Source organism: Caretta caretta, chromosome 10 (assembly GCF_965140235.1).
Source record: "Caretta caretta isolate rCarCar2 chromosome 10, rCarCar1.hap1, whole genome shotgun sequence".
In the NCBI taxonomy this organism is placed as follows: domain Eukaryota; kingdom Metazoa; phylum Chordata; order Testudines; family Cheloniidae; genus Caretta; species Caretta caretta.
The window spans coordinates 62,414,281-62,434,826 of NC_134215.1; the positions used below are offsets into that span (position 1 = coordinate 62,414,281).

Genomic DNA, 20,546 nt, shown 5'->3' on the forward strand with positions numbered 1-20,546 from the left:
ATGGTAAAAAGTTACTGATCAAGCCCAGTGATTCACCCAATACCATTCTCTTGGCCTGATTGTCATAGATCTCTTGGGCAGCTAAATTATGCCTCATTTGGAATTATGTTGCCACTGCCCTTTCAGAACAAGGAGCAGCGTTCATGGCAGGGAGGTCTGCCTGCCTACAGAACTTTCTCAGGTTATGTACCTTGGCTGCTTTATAAGACCCTGTTTTCTTCTTAAAATGGTTTTCCCAAGGGAATTTTTGGCTATTCTGAAAGAGATTAAAACTCAGATGCTATTTATCATCACAACACATTGTATGTCTGTTGCTTGAATAGCGTTTATTGGTAGTAAGTGGCTTCCTCATTGTTAACATTCCAACAGTATTTTATTAAACAGCCTCACAGCTTGCTTTTTTATAGTTACCTCACGGGACTGATGAAAATTGGCTTCAAAAGCTATATAATAATTATATCAACAAGAACCCATTCTTTCAAAAGCCCAAAATGTCAAACACATCTTTTATCATCCAGCACTTTGCTGATAAGGTAGGTGTATATTTTACTGTATTATTTCACCATTTTTCAACCAACATAACATTCAGGAAGGAAAAAAATCTATTAAAGTGTAAATGGAATTGTACATGTGCCATCTTTATAAGCTATATTCAATATATGTTGTTGTTATTATCTTATTATATATTTATTGGCTGCATGTCTGTCACAGAGGTCATGGAAGTCACAGATTCCATGACTCTGTGACCTCCATGACTTCTGCAGTGGTTGGTGCTGGCTCAAGGGCTGGGTCAGGGGGCTGAGGTGAGAGGCAGTGCTTACGTCAGGGGTTCCCTGGCTCCCACCGGCATATCTCTGCAGCTCCTAGGCTGACGGGCCAGAGGGCTCCGTGCCTGCAGGCCGGGCTCCCGCCGCTTCCCTTGGCTGCAGTTCCCGGCCAATGGGAGCTGTGAAGCCAGTGGTTGTGGCGGGAGTAGCGTGCGGAGCCCCCCGGCCTTCTCTCTCCTTCGGAGCTGCAGACACGCGCCGCTGGGTAGGGAGCCTGGTCTCTCCCCCTCCAGCACCAGCAGGGGGGTCCTGGCCCACGGCCCCTGCCCGGGTTTTAGTTAGGGGTATATAGTAAAAGTCATGGACATGTCCCGGGCCGTGAATTTTTGTTTACTGCCTGTGACCTGTCCATGACTTCTGCTGAAAATACCTGTGACAAAAACGTAGCCTTAGCTATGGGCCCACAGTGTGCTGTACAAACAGATAGGAAGATAAAGTCCCTGTCTCAAAGAGCCCCCAATTGTTAGTATGTGAGTATAAGACCAAAAACTTCAGACTAAAGTTGCAGAAAAAGCATACAACATATAAGCAAAATAGTCAGGGGTCCAACTGACACACATTCAGTTAGTATCATCAGGTTTTATTAGTATCTTTATTTTATTTATATTTGAAACTTAGTTTTCAGTTTCAGGGGCCCCTTAGAGTTTAAGTTGGGGAAATGAGTAACAGAAGGCAGTGGATAAATGAAATGAGATCATTAGAAGGACTGTCCAACCACAATGTGCATGATGACCTTAAGAGAAGGTAGTCAGCTGTCAAGGAGGTGTTCCTCTGCTAACAATCAAGAACATTGCAGGCTGCTGAATGTGGTAGCTGGGACTGAATGCCGTTCCTAATCAAAACAGAAGAAAAATGCAACTGGCTGCATATTGAGCCAGTTTGTCCAGCTCTTACAATTGCTGGTTATACATCTGGCACAATGCAACTGATAAAGACAGAATTTTACCTACATTGGTTAGGAATAATAAAAATATTGGACCAGGTCTCTGAGACTAGCCCATCTGCACCCAGTGCCACCGCCCAGGGGTAAAAGAATTTCTTGTCATTAATTTTTCATGTTGTTGCCATTATGATTACTGATTTCACTTTTTTGCACAGGTAGAGTACAAATCTGAAGGATTTCTGGAAAAAAACAGAGATACAGTGTATGAAGTATTGATTGACATCTTGAAAAACAGCAAGGTTAGTAAATTCATCATGGCTGATTATTCTACTAGTGATACCAGAATTCTTGTGGAATATGAATAAAGATTAAGATGAAAATACTTTGATCTAATGTTATTAAATTAAGAATGCTTTTCCTGAAAACTCTTACTATGGATCTAAAATAATTCCAAAGTGACACTGCAAGTTAAAAGAACGCTGTTTAGACTTATTCTTGTGTATAGTTACCCAGCAAGTTTAATATTTTAAGTATTTTTGTAATGTTCTTCATAAACAACCTTTTGAAGCTTGAAACTGAAATCTCAGTTTATTAAAACTGCTTTTTTTTCTTGTGTATGCAAACTGATCTGTTGCATAGTTTATCATGTCTGTGGGGCACTGATTATTTTTAAAAGGAGACAAAAGATAATGGAAAGGCATAGAAAGAATTACTCTGACTTTCAAGCAGACGTAAGGTGAAAACAAAAGAGAGCTTTATCACTTTTTGGCCTACTACTCTTGACTATGCAGCCCTATTGTTAAGAATCTAACTTAAGCTGACAAAGAAAAACAAATTTTTAGTTTTAAATAACCTTTTTAAAATAACATGAATAGTCTGAATTTAACCCAGTCATGTAATCATGTCCACGCGGGTGTATCCCTGTACCCCCAAACAATTCCGCTGACGTCAGTGAGGCTCCATGCAGGTCTAATTGCAGGCTTCAGGTCTTTCAGGTGAAATGAAGTCCAGCAGTAATTGCTTCCTAGTTAGTTATGAATCTTAAATCAAAGGGTCCAGTCTCAAAAGCTACAAGATTTGGCCTAAGATCTGAGACCGACAATGTCTTTTTTGTCCTGTACATCCATTATTAGAATTCTTATATTAAAACATTATTACAATTACTCTCAGTGTTAACTGTGATCCTTTCGTTTACGCTTTTAGTTTCATCTGTGTGCAAACTTTTTTCAAGACCATCCAGTGCCCATTTCACCCTTCCGGTCAGCTATAACAGTCAAATCAGCAAAAACAGTGGTCAAGCCACCTAACAAACAGTTCCGGACGACGGTTGGCAATAAGGTATAGAGTTTAGCTCAAGCTCTAAAGAGTCATGTTTTTAACTCTAGAGCAGCAGTTCTCAAACCATGGGTCTGGCCTCCAAAGTGGGTCACGATCCCATTTTAATGGTGTCGCCAGGGCTGGCTTAGACTTTCTGGGACCTCAGGCCGAAGCCCAAGCCCCACCGCCTGGGGCCAAAGCTGAAGCCCGAGGGCAGCAGGGCTCAGGTTACAGCCCCACCCTCACCCCACCTGGGGCTTCAAGCCCTTTGGCTTTGGACCCACCCACCCGGGGCAGCGGGGCTCAGGCTTTGGCCCCTCCGCCCAGAGCGGCGGGGCTCAGGCTTCATTCCCTCCTCCTGGGGTCTTGTAGTAATTTTTATTGTTGGAAGGGGGTCGCGGTGCAATCAGGTTTGAGAACCTCTGCCCTAGAGGTTTCCAGTTCAGTCCCCAACATCAGCCAAGAGGGGGTGGCCATGACTCTTCAATATTCCTCTTAAAACAGCACTTTTTAGACACAACAAATCCTGCATCTTGGCAGGGGGCTAGACTAGATGACCCTTCTCACCATTTGGGTCTATGATTCTATGAAGTAGAAAATATTGGTGAAGTGCGGGCATTCAGGAATTTGTACTTGGGGGTGTGAGATTCAGATTTATTCATAAGTGCATATCTGGTACTATGGTATTTAGAAACATTATTCTAGGATGTCTAGTGTGCTGTACAGCTAGGGATAGCCCCAGCTACTAGTTAGTATCCCAGTTTTGTGTGCAAGTGGGTGTGTTTGTGTATTTGTGTGTGAAAACATTCACGGTAAATAGTGCCAACATTTTAATGATCAGAACTCTGAGAGGACTGCTGTCTATATTTTTTGTCACAGTTTCCAGCTAGAGACTAACTCAGAATCAAAAGTCAAAGATGTATTATTTTGATAGGAACGTTAAATTAGCTAAATTGTTATCTTAATATTTTCTAGTTCCGCAGTTCTTTGTATTTACTTATGGAAACACTTAATGCAACCACTCCTCACTATGTACGATGCATAAAGCCAAATGATCAGAAGTTACCATTTGAGTGAGTACACTAGTGCTGTTGAAATACTATGTTAAGACTGAATATATGTTCTTATTTTCCAGATTAGCCAAGTATCAGTAAAGTGTTTTTATTAGCTGAAGTTTAGATACAGAATGTATTTTATTCCCGTAAAGATTACTAAAATAAAACAATTTAATATTTTTATATAAGCAATTAATGCTACACGATTCACCTGGTCATAGTTATTAAGACACTGGAAAATTTTCTGTTGAGTTAAAAGGTCTCAAGCCATGATTTATTTTTTTTGTTTCTTTGCTATAACATTTTTGGAGGGAACGCTGACCATTTCAGTTTTAAGTGGGTAGATAGTTTGTATGGGTGTGCTCGATCTTCTGTGACGTGGATTAGTACAGTTGGGTTTCTGGGAGGAAAAGTCGCTACTTCATACTACCTATCCTTTTAACAAAAATATTTATAAAGGTGTTAGCTCTTTTCTATGAATGTTCCTGCGTGCAACATCAATCACATCCAAAATGTGTGCCTTCTTCCTAAAATACTTACAACACGCACTGAAATAGTTGTGAATAAGAAGAGCATTCTTAATGTTATGTGTCTGTCAAGTGTTTCAGAATTCTGAGAGCCAGCACTGCTACCAATCGCTTTGAAATTGGAGTAGACTTTAATCATGATAAGCACGCAACCATTAATGAGTTTCACGTGCAGAGATACAGGAAAATCTCTTGGCTCAGAGATGTGATGTCTGTTAATAGTGCTGACAGATACATGCATTGACGAGGGAGATATACACACTAAGTCTGCCTTCGTGGTACCATATTACACAGCCGCAAAGATCTGTTGTTCAGGAATTTGGCATTCTAAAGAGTGGTTAAATAGGCTTTGACAATATAAAACACTTTTTATTAAAGTTGCTAGTGAGAATTTACCCGTATGTATGTTATATATTGAGAATACTGACTGATTCTGTGCCATTTGATAATATACACTTTCAAATTTAGCACTGAAGGGAACAAAGCCTCTGTAAGAGAAAAATAAATGTACTGCTCATTTGTCTTTTGGGAGGAAGCCCTGTAGTTCAATTTCCATGTTTTTTTCCATACAAAGAATTTGGGTCAGACATAAGAGATCCTGAAAACTCCCTTGGGACCCTGAGTGCTTCAGGCATGAATAGAAATACAAAATGGTTTAAATTTCTTCATTTGATCTAAATATTATCAAAGTAGTATTCATTCCATTAAATACCATTTTTATGAATAAATTCTAATACCAGAAATCCTAGAAATGAAATACATTGTTGTATGGCCAGATCTTGCAAACACTTGATCGGTGGGTACTAAGTACTATACTCAGTAGTGTTTGCAGGACTAGGCCCTTAATATAAAAGGTGGGGGGGGGGTGTATGTGTGTTTGTTTATATATAGAGAGAGAGTGTATGTGTGTGTAGGACATTATTATATAATTCAGAAATATTTAACACCTGCAATTTTGTTTTGCTGGTAAAGAACCTCTATACTAAACTGTGATCTCTCCAATTATGCATACAGGTACTAATCTTTGCAAGAAGTACAATGGTTATAAACATGGCATATAAAAACTGGAAGAAAATAATGTATAAGTTCTGTTCCCTTAGGTTTGACTCAAAAAGGGTGGTGCAACAACTGCGAGCATGTGGTGTTTTGGAAACTATTCGAATTAGCTCACAGAGCTATCCATCCAGGTACATGACTACTCCTTTTTCTTGAATACATATATTTAGATCTGCTGAAATAATTTACATTCACCAATTTTTCATTTTATAGGTGGACTTACATTGAATTTTTCAGCCGTTACAGCATTCTCATGACGCAGCATGAACTCTCTTTAAGTGACAAGAAAAAGATTTGCAAGACTGTTTTGCAGAGGCTAATCCAGGTTAGCATTTCTGCTCTGTGCTGTCATCCGTTATAAATAAGGCTGTGATTTAGTCACGGGTATTTTTAGTAAAAGTCATGGACAGGTCACAGGCAGTAAACAAAAATTCACGGCCTGTGACCTGTCCATGACTTATACTAGAAATACCCCTGACTAAATCTTAGCTGCTCCTGCGGCCCTAGGGCGCCGCTGCTTTGGTGAGAACCTGGGGGCTGACAGCTGGCCCCTGCTCTGGTGGCAGGGGAAGACTGCCCCTGGCCAGCTGCTGCTCCGAGGACCCTGGGGAACGCTGCTCTGACAGCCTCCGGGGCCACTCCCGGGACTGCTGCTCTGGGGTGGCCCCTGGGGCCAGCCGCCCTGGGCGCTGCTTGAGTGGCCCTGGGGCCAGCTGCCCAGGGCTGCCTGAGCAGTTGGCCCCAGGGCCACCCCAGCAGCAGCCGCTGCGGCTGGGGCCAGCTGCGGAAGTCACAGAGATTCCAGAAAGTTACGGAATCCGTGATCTCTGTGGCACACTCGCAGCTTTAAATATAAATACAAAGGATCCAATTCACAAAAGTATTTACTCTTTAAATATGAATGATGATTTAAATATTATTTATCTTATTATTAGATAGGTCATTTAATCAGCTGTGGAGTAGTGGATTGAGCACAGGGCCTTTGTTCTTTTCCACCGGCCAGTGATTCAGTGTGAGCAATTACTTAACCTCTCTGCACCTCTGATTCCCCATCTGTAGAAGGGGTATAATGATACTTTACCTATCTTAGTAAAGCATTTTAGGTCAATGAAAAGAAAGTGCTACATGCATGCTAAGTGGAATACAGTAAAGCGCAGTGCTGTTCTAATAATGTGTTATCTTGCAATCAAACTCTCTGAAGCCAAAGCTTTAATCCTAGCAAGTTCAGCTCAGCCTTCCATCCTCTTGAAGTGGATAATTGAGTTCCTTGCTGTTTACTGTATGTGGCTTCTTAAGACTTCCGAAAGTAGCCTACCTGCTCTAAACATTAAGGATCCCATGTCACGTTTTACACCAAGGCTATCCCTCACTGAAAATATTTTTTTCCTTCTCTTCCATCATTCCTGTGTGATGTGTATTCACATTACACTAGTTACTTGTAGTCCTTCAGCTTAGAGGTGACTGAACTTCAGCTGAAGTATAAATACACAGGGCCAGAAACTGCCTTCAGTTACACCCAGAGTCAGTTAATGGTGTAACTGGGGGGAGAATTTTGGCCATAGTTTGTAAAGTGCTTTGAGATGTAATTGTATGAAAAGTGCTGTGTGACTATAAAATATATAAAACTGACCTTATGCAAATTCCTCAGTCTCTTTTAGCATTTAGATCCTTAATTTTTGAAGCAGAAAGATTGTGGAGTGAGCACAGAGCTCAAATATTTCCCCAAATCTATAGGGAGGCTGCTTGTCGTTAACTGTGTTTCTGACGTTTTGGCATAGCAAGGCTTCAGTTATTTGTGCCTGTCCCACTGCCCCCAAAAAGGAGAAGAAGATTGCAGATTATAAATAAACCTATGGTTTTCTTTTGCAGGATCCTAATCAGTATCAGTTTGGGAGAACAAAAATTTTCTTTAGAGCAGGACAGGTTGCTTATTTAGAAAAACTGCGGTCAGATAAACTGAGACAAGCATGCATCGTGATCCAAAAGAATGTTCGAAGCTGGCATCAACGGAAGAAATTCCTCCGTATAAAACAAGCAGCTGTTACAATACAGCAGTACTTCCGTGGACAGCGGGCTGTACGGTACTTCATAATAAATCAGTTTGCTTTGAGGGCACGTGTGAAGAGCTCAGACTCATGCCTGGCATATACATGCAAGTGTAAATATGGGGGAGAGTTTGATTAGCGCTCTGCACATGTGGGCTGAGCCTGACCGGGCAACTGGGCTCTATGCCCACTTGGCATTTGAGTCACAATTTGGCTCTGTATGTTAGACTTGTTTTCAGGAATAGTCCAAATTAAAATGCTACTTAATGTGAATCTACCCCAGAGTAGGGAACACCCGTAATTTTAGACCCAAATTCACCTCCATCTGCTGTGACCTCACTTTTAGCATTTTAAATTACTTGTATTACAAATGTTGGCTCATGAAACTGGGACTGTAGACATGTCGTTTAGTTAAAAGTATTGGTTCCACATAATGATAGTCATCTTATCCTATTATTTCTTTTGGGTCCAACCTTTGGGACTTGAGAGGATGAGCACAAGGAGTCTAATATCAATTAAAAATAACTTTATTTTCTTTTTAATTAAGGCAAGCTATCACTGCTACAGCTCTAAAGCAAGCATGGGCTGCTATAGTTATTCAGAAGCACTGTCGGGGATATATTGTCCGTAAACTTTGCCAGCTCATCTGTGTGGCTGCTATAACAATCCAAGCTTATGTGCGAGGATTTCTAGCAAGGAAGAAATTCCAAAAGGTACAGCCATTTAAGAATTTGACCAACATCCCAGTGTTTGGGAACTTTTGCTGTTATAAAATGATGGAGACAAATTCAAGTGATGCTTAATGCTGTATCTTTGACATGAGGTACTCTTGAATACTTCAGCATGTGGATGAAATGTTTATTACCTCATAATTTCAAGCAGGATCTATTGCACATTCACTTTACAATTTTTAAAATGTCGGAGGTGGTGTTCTTCGATTATTCCAATGGTTTGGATGTGCTATTCGAATGTGTTTCTATTTTAAGTGTTAGGATTTTAACATGGTTGTTTATCCCTGTAGATAGAATCACAGAACATCTGAACAGATGTTGGTTGATCCACCAAATAATTGTAGGAGTTTGTTGCTCTCTTGTTTTAAAGATGCTCAAGGAACACAAGGCTGTAATCCTTCAGAAACATGCCCGTGCTTGGCTTGCAAGACGCAGATTTCAGAATATTCGGCGATTTGTGTTGAATATCCAGCTTTCGTACAGAGTTCAGCGACTGCAGAAGAAACTAGAAGACCAGGTAGATGACAAGAATCCATTCATGTTTTCTATTAATTTTCTTTCAATGCATTTGTTTTATTGCGAGTCAATCACATGTGAATTAGACATTTATGCTAATAATATCATCTGCAGTTCATTAGACACGAAAAATTTGCATGAGGGGTATGGACCCTGATAAGGGCCTAAAACAACCACAAATTGTCTTCCCATGCAGGCACACTATTCTATATTTGTCCAGAGGGGCTTCCTTGTACTTTTTGAAGCATTTGGTACTGACCCCTCTTGATGATGGGATTCTGGACTAGACGGCCAGTGGTTAGATCCGGTGTGGCAGTTCCTATGTATGCTGCAATTGTTCAGTCACTTCTCTTTGATCCTGTTCACGCTGGGATCAGAACCATATTAGCTGCAACTCTGTTTAGATGCATTTGCTGTTTTGGGGGTTCTACCATGGTTTTCTTTCAGGGACAATTTTTTGGGAGCCATATTAGCCAAACTGGTTTTATAATATGGCTTTAACCTCATTTTCAGACAGAATTTCCCTGGTTGTAGTGAACATGAATGAGCAAGGGGAGGGGTCAGGCAGTAGATTAGCTGTTTTCTCATAACTAAGGTAGGTGGTAAATTGTTTTTGTTGTCCAAGTATTACTTGATTCTGTTCTTGGAGGTCATTCTTTGCTAATACAGTGTCCAAACAGTTTTTAAAAATTGAGAGAACAAATATTCAATTATTAGAGATTTCCAATGAAAGACACAAAAGTTGGGCTTTGGTAACTGATGGAGGGATAGAGCAGAACCTGTTGCAACTGTTTTGGGAGGGGAAATGTGTGTATTTCACTAATAATATAAGTTACTAAATAGAATGGAACAAAACTCTAATTTGGTTTCATTTTAACTTATGTTTACTCATTTTAGAACAAAGAAAATCATGGCTTACTGGAGAGGCTGACTCACCTGGCTTCGACTCATGCGAGTGACCTAGATTCAATCCAGAAACTTGAATTAGAGCTTGAAAAATTAGTGACACAAAAGAGAACCTCTGAGGAAAAAGGAAAGAAATATAAGGAGGACACTGAACAGGTTAATCTTCCTGTTCCTGGTGGTGTTCGCAATTTAAGATAATTTATTAATCTTTTAGCTACTGTGACAATGGGTTTATGTAGTGCCTCATCCTGAGGGTTGCTAAGCATCTGCAACTTCTAACAAAGTCTGCAATTTCCTTTAAACTGTAAGCCCTGGGTTTCAATGAAAGATTTTTTTTTTTGTTCATTTTTAATTTGTGTCTTTTATTAACTTCTTATGTTTGCAGAAACTCTCAAAACTTGAGAAACAGAATGCAGAACTGCAAGAACAAAAAACATTCTTAGAACAGAAGCTCCAAGAGGAAACTGAGGAAATGAAAGGTACAATAAGAAAGCAGATGTAGGGCAGTTTTGCAAAGTTGCAGTGGAGAACAGTGATAGAGCCAGCTCCTCAGCCGGTGTAAATAGGCATAGCTCTGTTGAAGACTGTTTACTGTAGCTGGACATCTGGCCTTTAGTTACTCATCTCTGAAATGCTCTATTTAGGGTATGTAGTGCCCAGGCTCTTCATTCTAGAGTCTATGTAGGAACAGAAGCTTTCCTCTCTCCCTTTTCTCTTGTCTCTGAGGGAGCTCATAGCATTCCCTTCAAAACTCTTCTCTTTGCTTGATTCTTTTAGTATATTGCTCTTAAAAATCCAAATTCTCTTGAAAGGTTAGCACGTGGAATCAAAATCTGTAATTACATTTTAGAACCCATAGCACATTGATTTGTCAGAACTTGCTTATGCTGTGGTTCTGCATCTCAGGATTAATGTGGTCACATGTGATATGTTAATTCTAAACTAAACTATCCAAAGAATTGCTTATTAAAACAAAAACTCATGTTCATGCTCTTAATTTTTAATTTACTCTAAATGTTCACTGTTACATGAAGAGCCTTCAAATATAATTTTTTTCCCCACAGACAAAATGGATGACCTCACAAAACAACTGTTTACCAATGTACAACAAGAAGAAAGACAAAGAATGTATGGAATTTAAGTTATTTTAAAACTACATTTTTCTTACTCTCTCTCTGCCTTGTTTTTTCTTTCTGAAAATGAATTATGCATGCATAAACACAAAAATCGTTCCGTTCTCCATGGCTATTGGGGTATATATTCGAATAGGAAACTAAAACATGTCAACAGAGGGAAGGTTAAAGACATCAGTCATGTGCCTGGGAAATTGTATGGTTTCCTTTGATCAATTTTGCTTTTACAATTTTCTGTTTTAATTCTCAAGCATATTTTTGAGAACTGAGAGGAGAGTCTGATCATAATGGTGCCTTTGGAAATGCACTGCAACCCACAGTGTCTGAGAATAGGCTGATGGTGACACCAGGCAGATTTTTTGTGATTTAGAGGGAAAAAGACAGAAAAGGGGGTTGACCTTAGGGAAATCAGACAATGTCATGCCCACAGCCAGCTCTTTCAGTTACTCACATTCTCTCTCTCTCTCTGACCACCAACATTTCAAAGAAATAAAGGGCATTTGCTTGAAAATACAGGACAAAGCTTAGTTTTAAGGCACGGGCCCTCACTACCCAAAGTGTTTCCATTTGTGTCACAAAACCACATAGTTCGTCCACATATTATGAGCCTTTGTATGATTGTTGCTTGAAAACGTACCTTTTATCTGATAAGATGCTTCACAGTAGCTCTTAAATGTATATGATTTGTAGAACATTCAGCACAAAATAAGAGACATCCCTTAAAATACAGGGAAATGTGGTTACTCAACCTCTCCAAAAGTTGGAAACCCTGTGTCCTTCTCAAGTGAGAGAGTCTCCCGTCGACATCGCATAGTGCGGACCCCGCGGTAAGTCGATCTAAGCTACATCGATTTTGAGTTACGCTATTCAAGTAACTCAAATTGCGTAGCTTAGATCGAATTTCCCATGTAGTGTAGACAAGGCCTGAGTGAAGACTGTCTCCACCACCTGGGTCTCACAGGGAGCTAGCAGGAAAGGCGAGGACACTTGTGCTATATTACTGGCTGGGGGTACGTCTACATAGGGAAAAAAGCCTGCAGCAGTGAGACCCTCCTCTGTCACAGGGTTTCAGGGCCCGGGCTTCAGCCCAAGTGGGAATGTCTACGCTGCTATTTTTAGTTCCATAACATAAGCCTGAGTCAGTTGACCTGGGCTCTGAAACTCACTGCTTTTTTTTTTTTTTTTTTCAGTGTAGACTTTCCCTTAGACATAGGGGTTGTTCTGCCTTTGAGCCCTCTACCTCAGTCCCCATAGCCAGGTAGATGTAGGGAGGCCTGGGCACATTCCTGTCATCCTCTCATCAACGTTGCAGATGATTCTGAGAAGCTAGGCTGGGATTTTGAGAAGTGCTCAGCATTGGCCTAACTCTGCTCCCACTGAAGTCATTCAGAGCAAAGTTAGGCTGACACTGTGCACTTTTGGAAATCCCACCCATCTCATTTACCTGTCCCACCCACCCATCCCCCATTTTCTCTTGCCCAAGTTGTGGTGGAGGATTCCACCAAGTGTCTTCTGTGACACATACAAGAGAGAATATGTTCCATTATTCTTAGATACCTTTAGTAACTTCCTGAAAATTAAAAGGTTAGGTTTTTTGCATTCCTGGTTATTAGGTCAGTAAGTGATATTAATAGTTGACAGTATTTCCCCTCTGTTTTCAGTCCCACCTAATATTTTTTACACCTTATACATTTTATGCTTTTTTCAGTTGAAGAGTGCACCTTGTCTGTCATTCCAGCTGGTCCTGTTTCAATGGATATATCTATATATGAACTGGAGGTGTAGTTTTTGACTCACATAGACATATGCATGCTAGCTTTGAATGAGCTAGTGCCCTAAAAACAGAATTGAAGCTGCAGTGACGTGGGCAGCAGAATATTCTGATAGTTTCAAGTGTAGACGTACCCATAGCCTTCGGTCTCCAAAACTGCAAATCAAATGAAAAAACAGAACAAAACACTTCTTCACCTGGAGATGGGTTTTTAAAAAGTGCTTTCTTTCTGATTCCTTGCAGAATACTTGAGAAAAAGTTCCAAAATGAGAAGCAAGACTATGAAAAAGAAATTGAGTCATTAAAGGGAGAAATTAAGACTCTCGAAGAAGAGAAAATTAAGCTGCAAGATCAAATTCAGGAAGAACATATCATTCAGGATGGCTTAAAACTGGAAGTAGGACACCTTCAAAAACAGGCAAAGGTAGGAGGAATGTTTAAGTAAACAAAACCAGGGATGGTCCAGTTTATTTTAGTTTCTTCCCTATATACTGCAAATAGAGAATTTCAGTGCTTTATTGATGCTCCATCTTTTCTGTTTTGTTGTTTTATGTACAGTACATTTTAAAGCAAGCTGTGGTTAGTAAAAATCTGGTTGAGGCAATAGTGTATATTTACTGTTGGCTTCAATACACGTGTTAAAACCAGACAGACACAAAATTACTCTCATTTTCACAAATGACAGCTGGTTAGTACATTTATTTGAGTATAAAATCTGAAAATTGCACTTCTCACAAACCCACTGCCAACTAAAAACAAAACAACAAAAAAACTGTATCTATTGTCCTGATGAAAGGAATATTTGTAACCTAATTCTGCCCTCAGAATAAGCACAACTTAAAATGTAGCCAGTGAGAACTGTGCAAAAATATTGGAGGACTGAATTGGGCCTTAAACATTTGTCCATTAAAATATGTCAATCAACTTTTGGAAGAAGGTATTAATTCAGTAGGAGGACATTTCCTAAATATTATTTATTCCCTTTTATAAACAGAACCTGTTTGTGTGTGTGTTTAAAAACAGCAAAATATTCTTCGAGTCAAATATTGTAGCATAAACTATATATGCTGTGTCAGAATCTTACTATTAGGTTCTCTCATATAGGTGAATATTTGAGACCTTTTACTAGACTGATTTAAACAGAACACATTTTAAATCTTGTGGCATGTTGATCAAACCGTTGTTAATTATAATACTGTTTACAACTTAGTCAATATCTGGCCCATCTTAGTCACTCATTTTTATCTCATTGGACTCCATCTCATTCTGAAAAAATTGTCCAATTCAGATGATACCTGAATTGCAAAAGGAAATTGAACTGCTTCAGACACAGAAAATGGATGTGGAAAAGCAGGTCCAATCCCAGAAGCAAGAAATGAGAGGTAATTGACAACTATGTAATTCAGAGCATTTACAGACATTTACGATTCTGTTTTAATTGATTAAACTTATATATGTTGTGTCGGTTTTTCTAGATATATTATAAAAGGTAAAAACACTCAGAGGTCAAAACTTCTCAGACAGACATTAAAAAACAAACAAACAAAAAACCAAATAAACCCCCTTGCCCAAACCCAGAATGAACTCCATTCCATCAGCCACATTATCTTCCACCAGAAAAAGCCTGAGGGAAAACAGGTGAGTATTGCTGCGTGCTGAATGAATACCAACACCAGGGACTCCTCACCAAGAACACTCAGTCCTCTCTCATTTAAACAACAGTGTTGTTAATTCAGATGTCTCAGATGATTGCCCTTGCTTTGGGATCACATGACAGAGGAGTTGGTCTCTCAGCCAGCCAGCACTCAACCCATTTACAGATCAAAAGTAACACCTTGAATTTAACTCAGAAATGAATAAGTAGCTAGTACAACTCACAGAGCACGGATATAATATGCTCTCTAGCACTGATTCAGCAAGGCATATGCCTAAAGCCCATGAGTAGTTGAAGGGATTGCTGGCATTCTTAAAGTTAGGCATGTGCTTCACCAGAGTCTGTGAGAAATGCTGAACTGGAGACTGTGAGAAATGTTGCTTAACAAGAGTGCTGCCACTGTCTGCACTCGCTGCAGAACCTAATAGCTTGAAGGTGCAGCTCCTGTGTAAATCATCTTGCGGTAAGCAAAGCATTAAATAGCTACGGTGTAGATAACTCCAGCAAGGTCCAAATTCGGAAGGAAAGGACATAACTTTCATATCAAGTGCACATGATAGACAGCATCCTTGGCACTTGTACCTACCTAGATATCCATAAAGAGATAAGGATAGAACGAAGTCTCTGGTTTGCACTCCTTAGTTAAATTAAGTATATGTATCATCCACCAGCAAAGAAGTTGGCTGCTTTAGAAAGAGGCTGATGTGATTATTTGTATGACATTTTTATTCTGAAAATTTAAGGAGAAAATTCATTCTTTACATAATGATGTTTATTTTCAGAAAAGGTGTCGGAAGTTGCACAACAATTTTTTGAGAGCTATGATGTTGAGGATGTAAGAAGCAGGTAAAATATATACATTTTTTTCTAGGCTTTTTAAAAATGTAAAACAATCATACTTTTAAGACATTTAATTTCTTCATCCATACACATTTTACATTGTCTTGCCTTGTATTTTAGGCTGTCCACAGAAGATTTGGAACATTTAAATGAAGATGGAGAACTTTGGTTTGCTTATGAGGGCCTGAAAAAAGCCACAAGGTTAGTTTTAATTATGTAATGTATTGTTCATAATTCTGGCCTGAGATTCATAGGATAAACTGTAAGGGGCAGTAATAAGGAAACTGGTCTTACAGTATCATACTGCAAGCATCATGTAACAAGTGAACAAACATTGCCTAATAGCGGAATAGTTTAGGGCTCAATCCAGCAAATCGCATTATTATGAAGTCAGTGGGACAAATGCATGAATAAAAAATTACACATGACTAAAACTTGCAGGATTGGGCATTATAAACATTAAGTAAGGATGGTGGTATTTTAATCGTGCAAGCATTGGAAACATATGGATATTTTTTAATAGCTAGAGAACTTTCCATGGGGATTCATGAGACTAATCTCCATAAATTTTAATGTTTTGATGAGCGACCCAATCTTTGAGTGGAGAGGCATGGACTGAAAGGAACAAAAAAGCTCGGACAGTCTTGGTGGATATATTGTGTACAAGAAAACTTTCTCTGAGCTTTGTTTTAAACCAATCATATAGCTTTTGTTTAGTACTGTACAGCTAGAAAAAGGAAATAATTTTGACCTTAGAAGCCTTTAAGAACCAGTGTTACTAGTGAGATCCATTTAGTTTGGGCTAAAACCTCACTGCACATAATTTGGACGTTTTGTATTTTACAAGGTCCTTAATCCACCTGACATGGTTACTTTCTCTGATTTACATGTCTGCACATGGTGGTCTTTCTTTAAAGATTCTGAAGTTGTTAAATGAAATCTCTGTTTACAGACATAAACAATACATTGCATGCATATCAGGAAAGATGAGATAACTGAATAGCTTTGAACTGTATAGTCATAAATTATAACATAAAACTGAAAACTATTTAGATTGAACCCTTGTCATGAGAAACAAAATGTGTGTGTTCTGGGAGCTCATAATTGGTCTGAATTCCTGGGGTGTTGAGGTTCTGGAGATGTTTTCAGCTCTGTGCCTTGTTTTCACACTGCTTTTGTCTTGACCCTGGGAGAAGGCATATTGCTGCCAAAGTTATACTCTGTCTGTAGCTTCCAATTTTTGTGTTTTAACAGAGTGTTGGAAAGCCAATTCCAGTCTCAGAAAGAGAACTATGAAAAAGAGATTGAAGCTTTGAACTTTAAAGTTGAACATCTTAGTCAAGAAATTATCCATTTACAAAAGTTGTTTAGGGAGGAAAATGACATAAATGACAGCATCCGACTTGAAGTTAGTAGACTAACATCGGAAAACATGGTAAGGTTCAAGTACTGCAGAGGTTAGTACTATCTTGTCGGACAGAACCTTTTCTCTTATTACCTTGGGACAGAATCCTGCCCCAAGCGTATTTGTGGCATGAAACCCTCAGTATTTCTGCAGGCACTTCCATTAATCTCGATGGACCCCAGAGATGTAACCATGTCAAAATACACAGCCTTTACATCCACACTGGAGTAAAGGCTGTGGTGATGCCCAACAAACTGCCATACATGAGGACATCATCAGGAGAGGTGACAGACTTGGTTGGCCTGGTCTACAGCCAGTTTGTTCAGCCACGTGGAGCTACTCTGTCTTAGCCCCTTACTGCTGTGTAAACCTGGGCTGAGAAATGTCCTCAATGTGCATTTTTGTCGTAATCGTCAAATGTTAAAATACCCATTTTACAAACTCTGATTCAGCAGGAGCTGCATGTTCATGCACCTGAAAGCAGAATGTGGCTCAAGTGGTTGATACTTTCCTAAGGAAACAGAAAAATCACAGTGTGAGCTTAGATTGTATTTTAACCCTTTGTATGCCCATGTGACTAAGACTTATGATTTTATAAAGGATTTTGTTCTATTCAAAATATTGTCATGATGGACATTGGTAGGCTCATACAAGTATTATGCTGGACATACTGTATGCTCTTCCTTGCCATTCTTATGGGATTTTTTGTTTCAAATTACAGTAATAATTTGTGCAAATATGGAGTTTTACACTGGACAGCTATTCAGGAATACAAACATCTATTTCTAAGCTTTTAGGTCGCTTGAATAGAGAATTAGTTAGAAAAACAATACCAGAGCTTTAGCATTGATCAGGAAGCTATCATATTTAGCCATTTCAGTACATCCATAATTTAAACAACTGGTCTGAAAATCAAATAAGACCTCTATTGTTTGACTGATGGTATGTGTTTATCTTTCTCATCGGTGGATGTCATAGCTTAAAAAAGAGAGTTTCTTAATGAAAAAATAACCCTTTCCAGAGCAACACAAACTAGAATCAGAATTACACAGTATGTTGCATGCTGGAGGTACAGTATTTCAAACTGATATAGCTAGGAGTCATGCTATATCATGCTACAGTGTCTTTGTAGGCAAACAGCCACCATTAACCATACAGCAATAGCTCATACAAACATACATCTTTAGAACACAAGAGTTTTTTGTTTTTTTTTAAATTCATACATGGAAAGATGGCGGAACACTTGGGTTAATCCCTCTACTGGTTTTGAAAAGTACCAACCACTTGGAACAGACAAAAGGAAACTTATTTTACTGCTTTTTCTGAAAGATGGTGTTTCTTTCATTGTAACAACCACCTGGGTAAGCAGTCAACCAGTCCCAGTTAAGCAAAGCTCAACATTCTGCAGTTTTAAAGAGTTCAGATCCAATAATTGGGTGCCAGTCATAATGACGTCCTGTAGTTGGATGCATACAGGCCGCCAGGATTGCCAGCTGTTTTGCACACATACAGCATGTGGATAGAACCAGGACCTTCACCTCCCAAAATTGAGTCCCTTAGCATGTAAACTTTAAGGATAATCTGTCAAGCATCTGTCATAATATCTAGCATAGCAGTGGGTTTCAACGTCTGGTCCACTGACCCCAGGGGACCCACAGACTGTGTAAGACTTTCCAAAGAGGTCCGCACTTCCATTTGAAATTTTTTTAGGGGTCTGCAAAATGAAAAAAAGTTGAAACCCGCTGCTCCGTAAGTTTGAGCAGTCTGAGGTTCCATCCACCAAAGGGCAGTTATTCACATAAAGCAGCCAGTAAGTTACAAGCATTTGTTATAAGTCCAAAGCCTGTTTGAACACTTGAGCAATACAAAATCTTCTGACCAAGAGATGAAAGTGCTACCATCTGCATCATACTGATATTGATACACATGGAATATACATTTCCAAGAAGGAAGTGCATTCTCTAGTGTATAATGTTATTTCCTTTGATTGGAAAAAAGTAAGAGTCAGTAGGAGAAATATTTTCAAAATTTAATTTGACGTTACTGAGATGAAAAAGCATTTCAAAAAGGGAGCCTATAATATCATTTCTTTCTGAAGTGTTTTGTAATATATAAGAGAGACTTTCTAAAAATAAATTGAACAGGAAAAATGAAAATCATGACATAGTTTCCTTTAAACTAATTCAGCTGTTTAAACTTTAGGCAAAATATTGAGAGACTAAATTATTCAAGTGTTTTTTTCCTCTTTATAAAGATGATCCCAGACTTTAAACAGCAGATTTCTGAACTTCAAAAGCAAAAGGTGGATCTTGAACAACGCCTTCGAGAACAAGCTGCCAAGATGAAAGGTAAAAAGCCAACGTGGGGCCTGTCTTGCAAACAAGTACAGGGAGCCTAGGGGACCCCCCTACTAGCTCATCGGTGCCACTGGCAGGACTCTGTCCTCTCCCCTTCCAGCATGGGGGGGGTGGCATTTTGATGGGAGAGGGCAAAGTGGAACACTGCTGTGTCACCCCTCCAATGATGTGGGTCATCTATAGATTCCATGCCTCTGACGTAACTTAGAATTGGTTGACAGCAGCTCTGAATTGTGTCAGATCTGCAGCTGGTCCACATCTCCCCATGTCTCTCCTGCGCTGAATAGAGTTCTGATGCATGAGAGAATCTTCCCCATGGCTGGGGTTTATTTACTACGTTCCATGCCGTTACTGTGGGCCAAGTCTGGATTCCTCATGGATGCAAAGCTCCCACTGAATTTAGTGGGAGTCTGGACTGAATAAAACTTAAAATCTGAAAATCCTGGCCGTCAGGATTTGGCCCATAGCAATGAAAGATTTTCTCTTGTTTATAAACACTTGGTTCCTCAACAATGTTTTCATTTTATATGAAACTTTATTGCAAATTGTAATTACTGAAGGAGTTGCAAAAGTCCCTATATCATGTAATCATCAGAAGAGGGAAATAGTCAGTTATTTAACATTTAATTACATGACATGCACCTTGTAAATTGGTCTGATACTACATGTATTTACCAGCTGGTGTCTGATCCTGTGCCTTTTATGGGCACTCAGCTCCCATTGCATACTGGACCTATTATTAAACAGTTGCTGTGTAAGCAAAAGACTTTTTTGATACAGGTATTTCCCTTGTAATCCAGTATTGTTACAGGAAATAGGAAGAGGTTATTATGTGTAAGAAAATATTAACTAAATTCCAACCTAGATCAATCAGCAAACTTGGGGGGGGGGAATTGTTTGTTTGTTTTTGTTTTTTCTTTTGTTGTTGGATATTTATTTTTTTAACCATCACAGGAAAAATGGAAGAAATGCCTAATCAGGTGCATCACAGTCTGTCAGAGAAAGGTCAAAGGAGGTAAATATTATTATTATTTTATTATTTTAAATTAGGATGTCAAGCAATTAAAAAAATTAATCACGATTAATCGCACTGTTAAACAATAATAGAATACCATTTGTTGAAATATTTTTGGATGTTTTCTACAGTTACAAATATTTTGATTTCAATTACAACACAGAACACAAAGTATACAATGCTCACTTTATATATATTTATTTATTACAAACATTTGCACTATAAAAAAGAAACTTCAGTTCACCTCATTGAAGTACTGTATTGCAATCTCTTTATCATGAAAGTTGGACATACAAATGTAGAATTATGTAAAAAAAGAATAACTGCACTTAACAATAAAACAATGTAAAACTTCAGAGTCTACAAGTCCACTCAGTCCTACTCAGTGGTGAAAGTAACTTAAAGGACTTACCGGTACGCCAGAGTCCTGAGCGGGGACGTGGCCGCAACTGGAAGACGCGGGGCCTTTAAAACAAGCCCACAGGGGCTTACTTTCACCTCTGGTCCT

General features: G+C 39.1%; 1 protein-coding gene across 3 annotated transcripts in view; it reads left to right on the forward strand.

The window, feature by feature from the left end:
• MYO5C (myosin VC) overlaps window positions 1-20,546 on the forward strand; it is a 59,493-nt gene that overhangs the window by 18,475 nt on the left and 20,472 nt on the right. For all 3 annotated transcript variants that reach the window (XM_075133077.1, XM_075133078.1, XM_075133079.1), the window contains 19 exons: window positions 408-533; window positions 1,926-2,009; window positions 2,914-3,048; window positions 4,003-4,100; window positions 5,710-5,796; window positions 5,879-5,990; window positions 7,535-7,746; window positions 8,258-8,423; window positions 8,812-8,958; window positions 9,855-10,019; window positions 10,249-10,342; window positions 10,928-10,991; window positions 13,011-13,191; window positions 14,056-14,149; window positions 15,204-15,267; window positions 15,382-15,462; window positions 16,516-16,696; window positions 18,921-19,014; window positions 19,978-20,038. In XM_075133077.1, the coding sequence (XP_074989178.1) occupies window positions 408-533; window positions 1,926-2,009; window positions 2,914-3,048; window positions 4,003-4,100; window positions 5,710-5,796; window positions 5,879-5,990; window positions 7,535-7,746; window positions 8,258-8,423; window positions 8,812-8,958; window positions 9,855-10,019; window positions 10,249-10,342; window positions 10,928-10,991; window positions 13,011-13,191; window positions 14,056-14,149; window positions 15,204-15,267; window positions 15,382-15,462; window positions 16,516-16,696; window positions 18,921-19,014; window positions 19,978-20,038 (2,246 nt within the window). The remainder of the gene's footprint in view (window positions 1-407; window positions 534-1,925; window positions 2,010-2,913; window positions 3,049-4,002; window positions 4,101-5,709; window positions 5,797-5,878; window positions 5,991-7,534; window positions 7,747-8,257; window positions 8,424-8,811; window positions 8,959-9,854; window positions 10,020-10,248; window positions 10,343-10,927; window positions 10,992-13,010; window positions 13,192-14,055; window positions 14,150-15,203; window positions 15,268-15,381; window positions 15,463-16,515; window positions 16,697-18,920; window positions 19,015-19,977; window positions 20,039-20,546) is intronic.